Source organism: Euleptes europaea, chromosome 5, assembly GCF_029931775.1.
Source record: "Euleptes europaea isolate rEulEur1 chromosome 5, rEulEur1.hap1, whole genome shotgun sequence".
In the NCBI taxonomy this organism is placed as follows: domain Eukaryota; kingdom Metazoa; phylum Chordata; class Lepidosauria; order Squamata; family Sphaerodactylidae; genus Euleptes; species Euleptes europaea.
The window spans coordinates 25,585,367-25,600,675 of record NC_079316.1 but is presented as its reverse complement, the minus strand read 5'-3'; the positions used below and the strand labels follow the sequence as shown (position 1 = coordinate 25,600,675).

The 15,309-nt window shown below is 47.0% G+C and overlaps 1 protein-coding gene across 2 annotated transcripts in view; it reads left to right on the top strand.

Moving 5' to 3' along the window:
- Window positions 1-15,309, top strand: part of SCHIP1 (schwannomin interacting protein 1) — a 174,433-nt gene that overhangs the window by 36,939 nt on the left and 122,185 nt on the right. For both annotated transcript variants that reach the window (XM_056849458.1, XM_056849457.1), the window contains one exon: window positions 13,935-14,627. In XM_056849458.1, coding sequence (XP_056705436.1) covers window positions 13,935-14,627 — 693 coding nt within the window. Of the gene's footprint in view, window positions 1-13,934; window positions 14,628-15,309 lie in introns of those variants that run through there.

Sequence of the window (15,309 nt, the reverse complement as noted above, 5' to 3'; positions counted from 1 at the left end):
TTCATCAGTGTTACTTTCTGCAGACCTACACCTAGGTTTCTATGGCAGGATTCACGAAGAATTCTCATTTTTTCTTTAAATGGCTAACAGCAATGTGGGGGGTATAATTTTGATAATTTCAAATGAGTACTGGGGTGGTGAGGTTTGAACCTTCTCTCCTGTTACTATGGATAGGGTTGCCAACCCTATCCTGGTGCTGCTGCACTCGTCTTGTTTGTGGCTTCCTAGAGGCACCTGGTTGGCCACTGTGTGAACAGACTGCTGGACTTGATGGGCCTTGGTCTGATCCAGTAGGGCCTTTCTTATGTTCTTGTGTTCTTAACCTCCAGGTACTAGCTGGAGATCTCCTTCCATTACAACTGATCTCCAGCCGATAGATATCAGTTCACCTGGAGAAATTGGCCGCTTTGGCACATGGACTCTATGGCATTGAAGTCCCTCCCCTCCCCAAACCCCACCTTCCTCAGGCTCTGCCCCAAAAATCTCCAGGTATTTCCCAACCTGGAGCTGGCAACCCTAACTATGGAGCTCTGATCTCAATCACATACAGGGCTGGCTCTCCAGCCAGGCTATGACAATGACCCACATGGTCTCAGCTTAGGGTTGCCAGGTCCCTCCTGGCCACCAGTGGAGAATGGGGGGGGGGGGTAGGGTTGCCAGATCCATGTTGGGAAACTTCTGGAAATTTGGGGATGGAGCCTGGGGAGGACAGGGACCTCAGTAGGGTACAATGCCATAGAGTCCACTCTGTCAAGCATCCCTTTTCTCCAGGGGAACTGATCTCTGTAGTCTGGAAATGAGCTGTAATTCCGGGGGATCCCCAGGTCCCACCTGGAGTCTGGCATCCCTATCTCAGCTTGCTCCCAGCCATCAATGGTGATGGAGATGATGGCATCGACTCCTGGACCTGTGCTGCTGCCCAGTGTGGCTGCTGAACGAATTTGGCTCAGACCTGGTCAGCAGTAGCGGGGCTCAGTCCCCAACCGTCTCAAACTGGGAACTCTGGCAAGGGGATCCAGGCAACCTTTTATTCTCTGCATTACCAAAGCAGCTTGCCAGAGGAGAGAGGTACCGGCCGGCCCTCTGCTGTGTTTGATTACCACCACTGGGCCCAGTGGTGGAGTACCAGCTTTTCATGCAGAAGGTCTCAGGTTCGATCCATAGCATCTCCAGTTGAAACTGGTAGATGCTCTAAAAGACCTGTACCAGAGACCCCAGAGATAGGGTTGCCAGCTCCGGGTTGGGAAATACCTGGAGATTTTTGGGATGGAGCCTGAGGAGGGCTGGGTTTGGGGAGGGGAAGGACTTCAATGCCATAGAGTCCAATTGGCAAAGTGACCATTTTCTCCAGGTGAACTGTCTCTGTCAGCTGGAGATAGAGCTGTAATAGCAGGAGATCTTCAGCTAGTACCTGGAGGTTGGCAACCTTACCCAGAGAACCACTGCCAGTCATAGTAGACAGTACTGACTTGTACAGACCAGTGGTCTGACTCAGTATAAATTTATTTTTATTTATTTTTCAAATTTATAGCCCGCCTTCATCCTCAGCAAGCCAGGCTTAGGGCGGGTCACTTCATGTGTGCGCAGAATCAACAACAGAAACAGGTACGAGGTAGACAAACCTCCTTCCCAAACCAGTGAAACTATCTTCTCATCCTATTTCTTTAGGGTTGACAGGTTCCTCTTTGCAACCAATGGGAGGTTTTGGGAGTGGAGCCTGAAAAGGGCAGGGTTTGGGGAGGGGAGGGACTTCCATGCCACAGAGTCCAATTGCCACTACTCATTGTATCCTATTTGGGAACGTTGTAAATTATTGAACTTGTCTGTGCAACCATGTACTAGAGAATGAATATCCTTGTTTGGAAATCATAAGATATGTAATATTAATTCTACATGGTATGCTTCTTTTCTTCATCCCTATGGGAGATTATTACCACTGGCTTTGAAAGCTTGCATTGAAACAAGTGTACTTGTTAAGACTCAAACTAAACGGGACCGAGGAAGACTTGAAACGATCGTATCCCTGTTTATCTTCTCTTCTTTTGAAGACTTCCAAGCTGGATTGACTGTGACTGTTACTCTTTTGTAGACACTCACCTCTGGATTGATTGTTACTCTCTTGTAGACTCTTACCTTGGATTGATAGTTACTGTATATTATGTGATGTTTGCTTATGCTTATTACACTTTTTGAGTACTTGGCTATAGTAATTTGTTCAGTACCTGGAGGCTGGCAACCATATATTTATTTTATACAATTTTTTTGTCTATAAATGCAAATATATTCTACCACAATGGCCAATTACTTATTTGAGATGGTGGAAAGTGAAGGACGGCCACAGTAAAGCTAAAATATATTGTTCTTGCTGCTGAACTGTGGAGCGGGAAATACTTCCTGACATACGGAGAGACCCTCCTTTGTTAACAGAGGCTCATGAGGCTTTTAATGGTGGAGGGGAAGCTAGATGATGTCACAATCGAGTGGTAACACTAGTTATCCTAAACAAAGCCAGAGAACAGAAAGACTATTTTCCCCGTAGCTCTTGCAGAACAAAAATGCTATTGGAAAAAAATTAAGGGGGGGAGGGAGGGAAATTATTTGAGTCCTTTTTTCAAGACAGTCTCATTATCCAAAGTTCTGGAGAGCACCGTTTATGTAGCATTGCACTTCAAATGTAGTCACTGATTCTGAACATTTTGTAAAATGCTATCTGTGTCTGAGTATTGGTACTTTGGTTTTATTATGCTGATACACTAGAAACTCTACAGATACAGAACTGCAATTATTTAAAGCCATCAAGTGCTATCCCTGTAGAGGCAAGACATTTTTACCTAGAAATTGATTCATCAGTTCACAGTATTCTGTTATTTCTTCCCCTCATCAGGTGCCACTTTGAATAGACACATTATTTAAGTTACAAAACTATTTTCATCATAGGTTTTTTTTAAAAACTCAATCTGTCTCATTCATCCACCCAGCTATTGTACTCCATGCTTGTACTGAAATGTGGCAGCTTGGTATCCCCCACGACCAACTACAGAAAGGATGGTTTATCAAATCATTTTAAAACACTTTTATAATTTGTTGTTTAAATTTGAACTTAAAAACAACCACCCCCAATAGCTAATTCCATGAAGGAATCATTGCACAAGGGGACCCCAGCCCATGGTAAGTGATAGAATCATAGAGTTGCAAGGAGCTATACAGGCTGTAGTCCAACACTCTGCTCAATACAGGATCAGCCTAGAGCATCCCTGACAAGTGTTCGTCCAGCCGCTGTTTGAGGACTGCGAGAGAAGGAGAGCTCACCACCTTCCTAGGCAGCCGGTTCCACTGCTGAACTACTTTTGCTCTCAGTTTTTCCCCTAATGTCCAGTCAGTACCTTTCCACCCGTAATTTAAACCTATTATTGCAAGTCCTATCCTCTGCTGCCAATAGGAACAGCTCCTGCCCTCCTCTAAGTGACAGCCCTTCAAATATTTAAAGAGAACAATCATGTCCCCCCTCAACCTCCTCTTCTCCAGACTAAACATTCCCAACTCCCTCAGCCTTTCCTCATAGGGCTTAGTCTGATCATCCTTGTCGCTCTCTTCTGTACCCATTCCATTCTGTCCACATCCTTTTTTAAGTGAGGCCTCCAGAACTGCACACAGTACTCCAGATGCAGCCTGACCAATGCAGTGTACAGTGTACAATGGAACTATGAAATCTTGCAATTTGGATGTTATGCCTCTGTTGCTACACCCCAAGATCACATTAGCTTTTTTTGTCGCTGCATCACACTGGCTGCTCATATTTAACTTACAGTCCACACGTATCCCAAGATCTTGTCCAGGCACATTCCTGAGTTCTAATGGCACAGAGTGCCGTCTCACTCAGTGCCTTTAGGGTAGTGCTGTAGTGCTCCGAGGAGTCTTCTTAGGGCAGTCAACCCTGCTGTTGCCCCTTCAACCGGTCTCCCCTTCCCTAACAGAAGCAGCAATGCTTCTGTTAATGAAAAGCTCCCCTTACTTGATCTCATGGAGAATAGTAATCCTTTCCTCCAGACTCTGAACCTTCTCCTCTTAGGGCCCTATCAACTTACACTTCTGACAAGTGAAGTCCATCTTGTCCTCAGGGAGGAAAACAAACATGGCACACAAAGGGCAATTTTGCAGAATCTCCCTTCCTGCTCCTCCTCTCTTTGTATTTCTCTTTGATCAAAATGGAATTGATTAGAAACAAATTCCTAACAAGATGAAAATAAAACGATTGTTGGATTTCAGGGAGAAACTAGGTAAAGAGGAATTAAGAGAATTTCTCTTGGCAACTCTGTCTGAAATGATAAAATCCACTCTGCCATCTTAACATTCCACTGCCTCATTAACCAGGCATGACTAGAAAAACACTGTCTGAATTTTTGGTTAACTGCATTGTATTTCTGAACTATGCCTTTGAAATATTAGGCTGGTACATGCAAGAATATCACAAAATAATGAGCAATTCCAGGTATGTGGCTGTAATGAAATGAGAACTTTAGTCAATTTCCCCTCATTGCCCATTGTACAAAGACCTATAGGATAATTTCTACAACTTCTTATTTAATAAATCACCAAATTTTAGAATGTCAGAAAAATTGCTGTTTGGGGGTGGGGGATGTAGATAACTTAAAGGACAGCATGATTCGCCAAAATCACAAACAGTGCAATTCTAAATAGGGTTACACCCTTCTAAGCCCATGAAGAAGAGTTGGTTTTTATATTCTGATTTTCTCCACCACTTAAGGAAGAATCAAACTGGCTTACAATCACCTTCCCTTCCCCTCCCCACAACAGACACCTTGTGAGGTAGGTGAGGCTGAGAAAGCTCAAAGAGAACTGTGACTAGCCCAAGGTCACCCAGATTGCTTCATGTGTAGGAGTGGGGAAACCAACCCAGTTCACCAGATTAGAGTCCACTGCTCATGTGGAGGAGTGGGAAATCAAACCCAGTTCTCCCAGTTAGAGTCCATCGCTCATGTGGAGGAGTGGGGAATCAAACCCGGTTCTCCCGATTAGAGTCCACTGCTCTTAACCACTACACCGCGCTGGCTCTCCTTGTCCCCCTTCCTTGTCTCATGTTCCTTAATGTAACTCTGCTTGGGATTGCAATCAGAGAATCTTACAGATACACTGGTGAAAATTTTGCTGTTATTTGTGCCAGAGAGTAGGTGATCCAAGGGTTTTGGTATCTTATTGATTTTTTTTTACTTTGTTGCCAATTTTGATATTAACTGTATTATATTTTATCTCTGTGTACTAGGCACAGGAACCAGCTTTTAATTTTAAAACTATAACTTTACACCTACCACGGGTATATGAGATGGCAGCTTAGAGGCAAACTAATGTCTTCTGAACTGGACGGCACAACGGCAGCCAAGTGGGTTTCTAGAGCCCAGGAGTACACACTAATGGCCATTAATTATTGTGTATGTTATAAACAGATATGGAGGATCATGTAATTAGTGTAATATCCCCAAAATGATTTTAAGCTGCACTTTCATTAAACCAATTAACTTTATTGGACCATAAAAGAACACCCGTTACAAGCTCAGAAGGCCGTCGCCCCAGCTAAATTGGATGTCCTTGCGTGCCAAAGCCAAGACAAATAGAAATAGCAGTAGAACTGCCAGGAACTCAGTCAAAGAAGACATTTTTCAAACAGGTCTTTAGACAGTTCCAGTCGGGGACCACTGCACATGCATTAGGCACCAATGCCGAGGTGGTCCAACTGCCGAGGTGGTCCAACTCTCCACAGTCAGCGTGCAAATACCTGGACCAAAGGAAGATCTAACAGGGAGATCTAACACAGCATGGTGTAGTGGTTAAGAGTGGTGGTTTGAAGCGGTGGACTGGAGAACTGGGTTTGATTTCACACTCCTCCACATGAGTGGCGGAGGCTAATCTGGTGAATTGAATTTGTTTCCCCACTCCTACACACGAAGCCAGCTGGGAGATTTTGGGCCAGTCACAGTTCTGTTAGAGCTCTCTCAGCCCCACCTACCTCACAGGGTGTCTGTTGTGGGGAGGGGGAGGGAAGGTGATTGCAAGCCAGTTTGAGTCTCCCTTAAGTGGTAGAGAAAGTCGGCATATAAAAACCAACTCTTCTTCTACTTTATGTGAGGGTGATCTGGCTGCAACATCTGTCACCCCGTTGATCACTAGGGTCGATTTGGCTGATCTGGCTGGCTAGGCCGGTGTCCCCTTCCTTTCTCACACTCCATGTGCATCCCTCCTGAAGCTGCACGCTCAGTGGTAGAGACAACCTCATCTAAGGTAGAGGGAATCGTAACATCTTATGTCAGTAAATTCAATTAATTAAATCTGATTAATTTACTTACTAGGACTAAGGAGAGGATGTGGTTTCAAATTCAGAAGAAATCTATATGCAGTCCAAGGCAGTCTTGTAAAAGTCTTTCTTGATATTGGCTCACAATAAACTCTCATGTTTCCAAGTACACACATCAGCATTGTAAACCTGGCACGTTCAGCTTGTTAACACACATCCTTTTATTTCTGCAAATGTAACTTTTGAACTATTGCTGAGGCTGCAAGTGAATGAATTAAACATACATTACAGAAAACCTTCCACTCTACCACTGCTCTTTGAAGGCCACACATTTGTATTACGAAGGAGGCTTCAGCGCACCAAGATACAATTAAAAAGATTACCTTTTCAACTGAGATATTTATAGGCTATTGGTAATTGGCTTGCTCTCGGTTCCTGGTAGCCCTCCAAGGCTATAGGAACTTTCCTGGTAAGTTCAACCGGCAGTCCCGGTGGCACCGGCAGCCCGACAGAGACTGGTCAACTCATCTCCAACTAGCGGTGATGACTGCCAGGCTAAGCCAAGCCAAGCTGCTCAGTTCAGCTTGCTCTTGGGACCTTTTAATGGGCTCACGAACACATGAAGCTGCCTTATACTGAATCAGACCCTTGGTCCATCAAAGTCAGTATTGTCTACTCAGACCAGCAGCGGCTCTCCAGGGTCTCAGGCAGAGGTCTTTCACATTACCTACTTGCCCAGTCCCTTTGACTGGAGATGCCGGGGATTGAACCTGGGACCTTCTGCATTCCAAGAAGATGCTCTACCATTGAGCCACAGTCTCAGCCTACCCCACAGTATATGTTTAATTACACCCTCGCCCAAATTATAGTGCTACCGTGAGACTCCACAGGTGTTTTGAAACATATAGCTAAAGTTAAAGCTGTCGCTATGAATCAAACCTGATACTGTACAAAGCAGCAGCCTTCTCTAATGGGCTGTCAGAAAGTATCACCTGTATTTATAGGATACGATGCACCATCTAGCTATAAATATTTATAGCCAATATTTTGATGGGATGCATAATCAAGAGAGAGTCTGACAACTATTTCAGATTAAACTGGTGGCTATGCTTCTGTTGGGCGATACTGATCCATATCTTTCAACTCTTTTCTTCAGTTGAAGAGGTTGCTAAGGGGTACCTAACTTTTACCTATTACTGAAATGTATTTTCCAAATGTACCCACTTGGCTGGTTTTTTGTTTTGTTTTTTTTGCTTGGTACAAAATCAAATGACTCTGCTAAAGCATTCATTCTAAACAGCATAATATTGGAGAAGCGAGATTTGTATGAAACATTGACTGAAATGTAGGCAGTAAATGCCCACATTTACACACACACATACACAAACGCAATATAGAGTTTGAAGTTAATGGTGTGATGTAGTGCTTTCAATCAGAGCCTATGAAAGTTGTGGTGTCCATACGAGTGGTATCTTTCCATGACTACCTTGTATATGCATAGAAATTTTCTACCACCTACTTTCTGGTAGAGTTCAAAGAGCTGAGATTAATCCTGACTCTTAAAAGCCTGTCCACCTGCTGGGAGTTGCCTCTGAGTTATACAGCTGTTGTTACACTCAACAAAGATGTTGTTGGGGCATCTTCTCTTGATTTATAAGACATTTGTATCTGTCGACCTTCTGGGCATGCTACTAAGCTCATCTATTTCCTCAGGCTATTTGGAAGTGGGGGGAGAAACTGAATTGGCTTCTGGGAAGAGGATTTGGGGAGGGGGTCTTATTGTGATATGATTTTATTTTATTTTACTGTTTCACTGTTATTTTGGAAAAGGTAGAAATGGCTTCTCAATATTGACCAGTTTTAAGAAGAGCTTTATTATTATGAGTTCCAAGTTATTTGCTGGCATTTTTCGCATGCTATGGATTGACTTTAAAAAGGTCTGGCAGAATGCCTAGAGCGCTGGATAGGTATGTTAAAAATTGATTTGTATAAATCAAAACAACCTTCACAGGGTACTTTCCTTCCTCCGTTTTATCTTTGCACTGAGGAGTTAACACTAGGAAAAATGCAGATGGCTTTCTCTCTTTTGCTAAGAGCCAGCGTGGGGCAGTGGTTAAGAGCAGTGATCTGGAGAACCGGGTTTGATTCTCCACTCCTCCACATGAGCGGCAGAGGCTAATCTGGTGAACTGGATTTGTTTCCCCACTCCTACTCATGAAACCAGCTGAGTGACCTTGGGCTAGTCACGCTCCCTCAGCCCCACCTACCTCACAGGGTGTCTGTTGTGGGGAGGGAAAAGAAGTTAATTGTAAGATGGTTTGATTCTTCCTTAAGTGTTAGAGAAAGTCGGCATATAAAAACCAACTCTTCTTCTTCTAATATTTTGTCTTAGGAAATGCAGTGAGGACTTGATATCAGAAATAACGCTATGAAAACTCACAAACTAACTACCTCAACAAACTCACTGACATGTATGGTTCCGAGTCATTGTGCTGCTGCTGAGTCAATCGCTGTCAGGTATTAAAGCTCTCGCACATAGGGGGATAATGCTGCCCCTAGGTACTACAGCCCATTTTCCCAATTCCAACCCTGCCATCTCCATAGTAGGGCAGACAAAGTGGAGTCTATTCTGACCCCTATGTTTCCCAGCTAATAGTCCTTCCTTCGTCATAGAAGCCATGGAGGCTGGGGTAACCACGTGCCAACCACATCAGCCCCTTTGTGCTTCAGCTACAAAATTCAAACACATGTCTATACTAGACCAGCCCACCTGTGAGAATTTGGGGTCTCCCAAGAACTTGGTTGTAGGTTCAGAACAGATGAAACAAATAATGTTTCCACACAAGTGCGGTAGTGGTTAGTGTTGGACCAGAAGACCCAGGTTCGAATATCCGCTCTGCCACGGAAGCCTGCAGACCTTGGGTCAATCATACAATCTCAGCCTAACCTACCCTGCATGGTTGTTGTGAGAATAAAACAGAGAATGATGTAAGCCACTATGGGTCCCCATTGGGGAGAACTGCAGGGTACAAATGCAGTCCACAATAAACTTTGCAGCCAGCATAATTGGCATGAGATAAAATCTTGGAGGATTGACATGTCAGTGCCTATTAGCCATGGTAACTTAATAAAAGATGCCCATGTCAACAGGCAAGCACACCTTTGAATACCAGACACTGGGGACTTTCTTCATGTCCTCTGCTTAGATTTCTTGGAGCTGTCTGCCTGGTCACTGTTGAGAGTCTGGACTAACAGACTCTTGGCCTGAACCAACAGAGCTGTTCCTGTGATCTTGAATTCATCCAAAGATCCACTGCCAGCTAGATGGAGCTGTTTGTGTGTCACAGCCTAAAGATCAGCACAACCCTTAATCCAAGGAAGATCATTCGGGATATCAAAATGCAATTTATGCACAGGGAAGCTTAACCGCCAATGATGAAAGTAGTCAATGATAATGACTTAAAATGAGCTTAAAGAGTATGACTTCATTCCAGTTTATAGAATGTATTACCTGATTTAAATGAAAGCCAGATTTTCTGACTTTATTCATGGGGTTAACCAGTAGGCCTTCCAGCCAAACAAGTAATGTATTTGTATGCATAATCATAGCATTTATGTCAGTTTTTACAGTCTCCAGCACATGGATTATTGCAGTAATCCTTACAGCCACCCTGTTAAGGGCAGTATGAATATTTCCAGTTTTGCAGGGCTGGGTATACTAATGAAGCATGCACAAGATCATATGCACCCCCAATCCATTCTATCAGTATTCTATCTATTCTAAAAAGAAATACATTCTTCTAAATCTAGGGAAGTTAATGGGCTTAGGGGTGGGTGACTCTGGTTAGGGTTGCATTATATGTCCGCTGAGGCTTACATCCAAATAAGCATTCATTTTTTAAAAAGGTTTCTCTACACAGTGACCCCACTCTTCCTGCATTGTTTCTAGTTAAATCAGCATTGTAACAAGTGAGTCGAGTTAATGGTCAAGGGGACGCTACACCCTTGCTCCCAAATAAAAGATCATCCTATAGAACGGGCAGTCAGTTCCTGTACAACATGGGAACAAGAGAACAAAGGGACCAATAGTAAAAGCAACAGTAGTATCTTCTACTTGTTTTCTGTAGCTCCAGAGACTAGGACACGGAGTAATGGATTTAAACTAATAGAAAAGCAATTCCACCTAAACATTAGGAAGAGCTTTCTGACGGTGAGGGCTGTTTGACGGTGGAATGTGCTGCCTCGGAGGGTGGTGGAGTCCCTGTCTTTGGAGGTCTTTAAGCAGAGGCTAGATGGCCATCTGTCGGGAGTGATTGTGGGATCCTGCATGGCAGGGGGAGGGTTGGGGTCAATGGAGATGTGGGGGGGTAGTTGTTAATTTCCTGCATTGTGCAGAGGGTTGGACTAGATGACCTTGGTGGTCCCTTCCAACTCTATGATTCTATGATTCAACAGTAGTATCCTCCCATTTATGCATGGGAGGTTTTGTCTTGGATTCGCTGCTCTCTACTTGCACGTTTTCCCCATCCGCATTCTCAAAACTCTGCATGGGGGTTTATTTTTGAGTTTTGAGAATTTGAATGGGGAAAATGTACATCTAGAGAGCGGCAAATCCAAGGCGAAACCTCCCATGCATAAGTGGCCAGAACAGCCCAGAGGTGACTGCTGAGTAGGCTGCTGACGTTTTGCAAGGTTGGGCAAATATACTAGCCTGGACACTGAAAAGAAACAGCCTGGGACCGGTTTTCAAAAGTCAGGCCTCAGCCCAACTCCTGCAGTGTCAACTGCATGTTATAATAAAAACAACGCAAGAATTATGCGGCCCCTTCAGAGGCTGACCCGTTTATTGCAGTACAGGATTTTGCCAGCCAAGAGGGCCCTTCGTCCGAGGCAAGAAGGCATTAAAAAGTAATAAACAGAAGCAGTGGCGGACTGGGTATAAAAATATTGGTTGCTAGGAGACAAAGAGGGCCCACCCACAAATATAAAGCTATCATTTAATTTTTATAAGAAATAAATAAAATTTTCAAAAATACATAAGTGGAAAAAAGGTACAATTAAAATTATAGTTGCAAACAGTAATAGTATTGGAACTTCTATTATATTTTCAAGCTACTAAAAGATCATTAACATTTTTAACATATTGTCTGTTTAAGGGGGCCTACTTCATCAGGGGCCATCAGGCAAGTGGACCCCTGGCTAGGGTTGCCAGCTTTGGGTGGGGAAATACCTGGAGATTTTGGGGTGGAGCCTTAGGAGGGCAAGGGATGGAGAGGGGAGGGACTTCAATACCATAGACTACAATTGCCAAAGCAGCCATTTTCTCCAGGGGAACTGATCTCTATCGGCTGGAGATCAGTGGTAATAGCGGGAGATCTCCAGCCGCCACCTGGAAGCTGGCAACCATACCCCTGGCCAGTCCGCCACTGAACAGAAGCTGGCCTCCAAGAATGGCTCCTACTTAGATAGGGTTGCCAGGTCCCTCTTTGCCACCAGCGGGAGGATTTTGAGGCGGAGCTTGAGGAACGTGGGGTTTCGGGAGGGACTTCAATGCCACAGAGTCCAATTGCCAAAGCAGCCATTTTATCCAGGTGATCTGATCTTTATCGGCTGGAGATCAGTTGTAATAAGAACATAAGAAAGGCCCTGCTGGATCAGACCAAGGCCCATCAAGTCCAGCAGTCTGTTCACACACTGGCCAACCAGGTGCCTCTAGGAAGCCCACAAACAAGACAACTGCAGCAGCACCATCCTGCCTGTGTTCCACTGCACCCAATATAATAGGCATGCTCCTCTGATACTAAAGAGAATAGGTATGCAGCATGACTAGTATCCATTCGAACTAATTGCCATGAATACCCCTCTCCTCCATGAATATGTCCACTCCCCTCTTAAAGCCCTCCAAGCTGGCAGCCATCACCACATCCTCGGACAGGGAGTTCCACAATTTAACTATGCGTTGTGTGAAAAAATACTTCCTTTTATCTGTTTTGAATCTGTCACCCTCTAGCTTTAGCAGATGACCCCGTGTTTTAGTATTATGGGAGAGGGAGAAAAACTTCTCCCTGTCCGCTCTCTCCAAACCATGCATAATTTTATAGACCTCTATCATGTCTCCCCTCAGCCACCATCTTTCCATGCTCAATAGCCCTAAGCGTCTTAACCGCTCCCCATAGGACAGTTGCGCTAGTTCCCTAATCATTTTGGTTGCTGTTTTCGGCACCTTCTCAAGCTCTGTAATATCGTTTTTTAGGTGTGGTGACCAGAACTGTACACAGTATTCCAAGTGTGGTCTCACCATAGATTTGTACAAGGGCAGTATGATATCAGCAGTTTTATTCTCTATTCCTTGTCTAATTATGGCCAGCATGGAATTTGCCTTTTTTACAGCAGCCGCACACTAGGTTGACATCTTCATCGAGCTATCCACTACCACCCCAAGATCCCTTTCTTGGTCTGTCGCTGCGTAAATGTGAAGTTGGGATTTTTTGCCCCAATTTGCATCACTTTACACTTACTCACATTGAATCTCATTTGCCATTTTAATGCCCATTCTTCCAGGATGCAGAGCTCCTGCTGGAGCTCTTCACAGTCCGATTTTGTTTTAACCACCCTAAATAATTTGGTGTCATCTGCAAACTTGGCTACTTCGCTGTTTAACCCCAACTTCAGGTCACTGATGAACAGGTTGAAAGGCACCGGTCCCAACACAGATCCCGGAGGCACCCCACTGCTCCCATCCCGCCACTGGGAGAACTGACCATTGATTCCTACTCTCTGCTTCCTACTTTAGCAGGAGCTCTCCAGCCACTTCCTGGAGGTTGGCAACCCTACCCTTCGAGGCGAGAGCAGAAACCCTGCGCACGTGGCCCAAGGCACATTTTTTGTCGCCCCCCCCCCCCAATTGAAAAAGGTCCACGTCTGAGCCCGGCCTCTGCGTGCGCGCCCCTGCACGCGTGCATACAGCCAGGGGAGGCCAAGCGCGATGGGCGGTGGGCGCGGGGGGACCCTCGCAGTCGCGGGCGAGACTCTCTCCGCTGGCCGCCGCCCCCTTTCCGTCGGGATCTGCCCGTCCGTGCCGCAGGGGGCGGTGTGAGGCCGGCGCTGTCCTGCTGGCCTCCTGGCGGGGCTGGCCGGCCGGCCGGGCGGCGTTCCCATTCCTCCCCTGCCTGCCTGCCCCTGCGTTGCCGGCGTCCTTCTCCCGCCTGTGCAATTGGGCGAGGGAGCCGGGAAGTTTCCGGAGCCGGTGCGGGGCAGGACTTCTGCTTGCTGGGAGGGGTGGGAAGCAACCGCTGGCTGGAAGACGCCTGACCCGCCCCGAGGTGGGCGCCTCCCCCCTTGCAAAGTGCCGGGCCGGGGGGAGAGGAAGGGGGGGGCGGCTGTGCAGGAAACTTTGTGGAAGTGGCGGAGAGCTCCCCTCCCCATCTTCTTTCCCTCCCCTCTCCTCCCCTCCCCCTTGAAGAGTCTGGCAGCATCTGGAGAGGGAAGTCCGTGTCTGGCTCTTGCTGTGCCTGGCGGCGATGTGATTCCAGCAGGAGGAGGAGGAGGAGGAGGAATGACCGTCCCGGGGTTGGTCTCTTCCCCTGCCCTGAATCTGTCTCCCCTTTGCTTTCTCTCCCCCCTCTAGGATGGCATGGATTTAGGCAGCGACCCCTGCAGCAGCCGCTCCAGCTCGGAGTCCAGCTCCAGCAAAGCCACCCCTTGCTCGGAATGCAAATCCTCCCCGTCGCCCACCAGCCTGGACTTGGCTGCCTTGGAGGACTCGGAGGAAGAGGAGGAGGAGGAGGAAGAGGAGGAGGAGAGGGGTTTCCAGCTGTACGAGAGGAAGGTGATTGATGTGTGGGAGGCTGAAGGGGACTATGCCCGCTGCTATGCCCAGCTCCCCCCTGCCAGGAGGAGTTTAGCGCAGGAGCTGGAGGAGGTGAGGAGCCCTGGCCTCGCCGCCCCCACCATGCCGCCCCCGGCCCCCAACGGCAACCCCCCTGCCCATCACCGCCGCCGCCACCCCCTGGATCCTCGGCACAATGCCAACGTGGTGCCCTCCGGGCGCAGGACTGGACACAGAGGGGGCAGGGACTCCGGCAAAGCCCCCCACCGCCAGAAAGCCCCGCCGGGGAGCGGCGTGGGCAGGCTGGGCAACGGGGGGCCGCCGCTGGCTGCCTTTCACCCTTGGGAGCACTCCACGGGAGGGACGGCTTTGAAAGAGCAGGAGGCTCAGGTGCCCACCATGGACTGGGAGGCGTTGGAGAAACACCTGGCAGGGCTGCAGTTCCAGGAGCAGGAGATCCGGAACCAGAGCCAGAGAAGCAACTACACCTCAGTAAGTTGGGTCTTTTTTTCCCTCCACCCTTTTCCGAAATCTTCCAGGGGCTGCCTTTGGGGGGTGGGGGGAACACATGCTAAGGGAAGTGTCCCTTTTCAGTGGAATTATTAGGCAGGGCAGACGGTGAGTCACTTCCTTCCCTGGAAGAGTATTTTTTTTGTTGTTCTTCCCATAGAAGGTAATGTGCTGATGGGCAGCAGCTGTTAGCATTTGCCTGGGATGGCTTGGGCTTCTCTTTCGCCCTCCCCGAAAGATGTCACTGTCGATGCTGGCAGAGAAGGGCATTGTCTGCAAGAGAACACAGCTTTCCTCTCTCTCGTTCCCTCCGCTTTCTGAGAGCGTTGCAGTCTGTTTCTTTGTTCCGCCAGGGGACCTGACCCGGCCTTGAGGGTTAGGGAGCAAGGAGGAATGGCCGGTGGTAGTGGTGGGGCTTTGCGGGGGCAAATGCTTGGTAGGGGGAGGGAGCGTGGAGCGGCTTCCTGTTTCGTATCAGGGGAACACCTGGATGCATTCAGAGAAGCCAGACAAAGTGGGTGGCATCAAGAGGAGGGGGAGGAGGAAGAAGGTGGGGGGAGGGAATAAAGTAAGCAGGAATGCTAGTCGAGCCCACGCATGCCCCAGTGGGAATCTGCTCCCAATGGAAAGAGTTTTTACCACTTGGATGCCTGTTTTCTTGTGT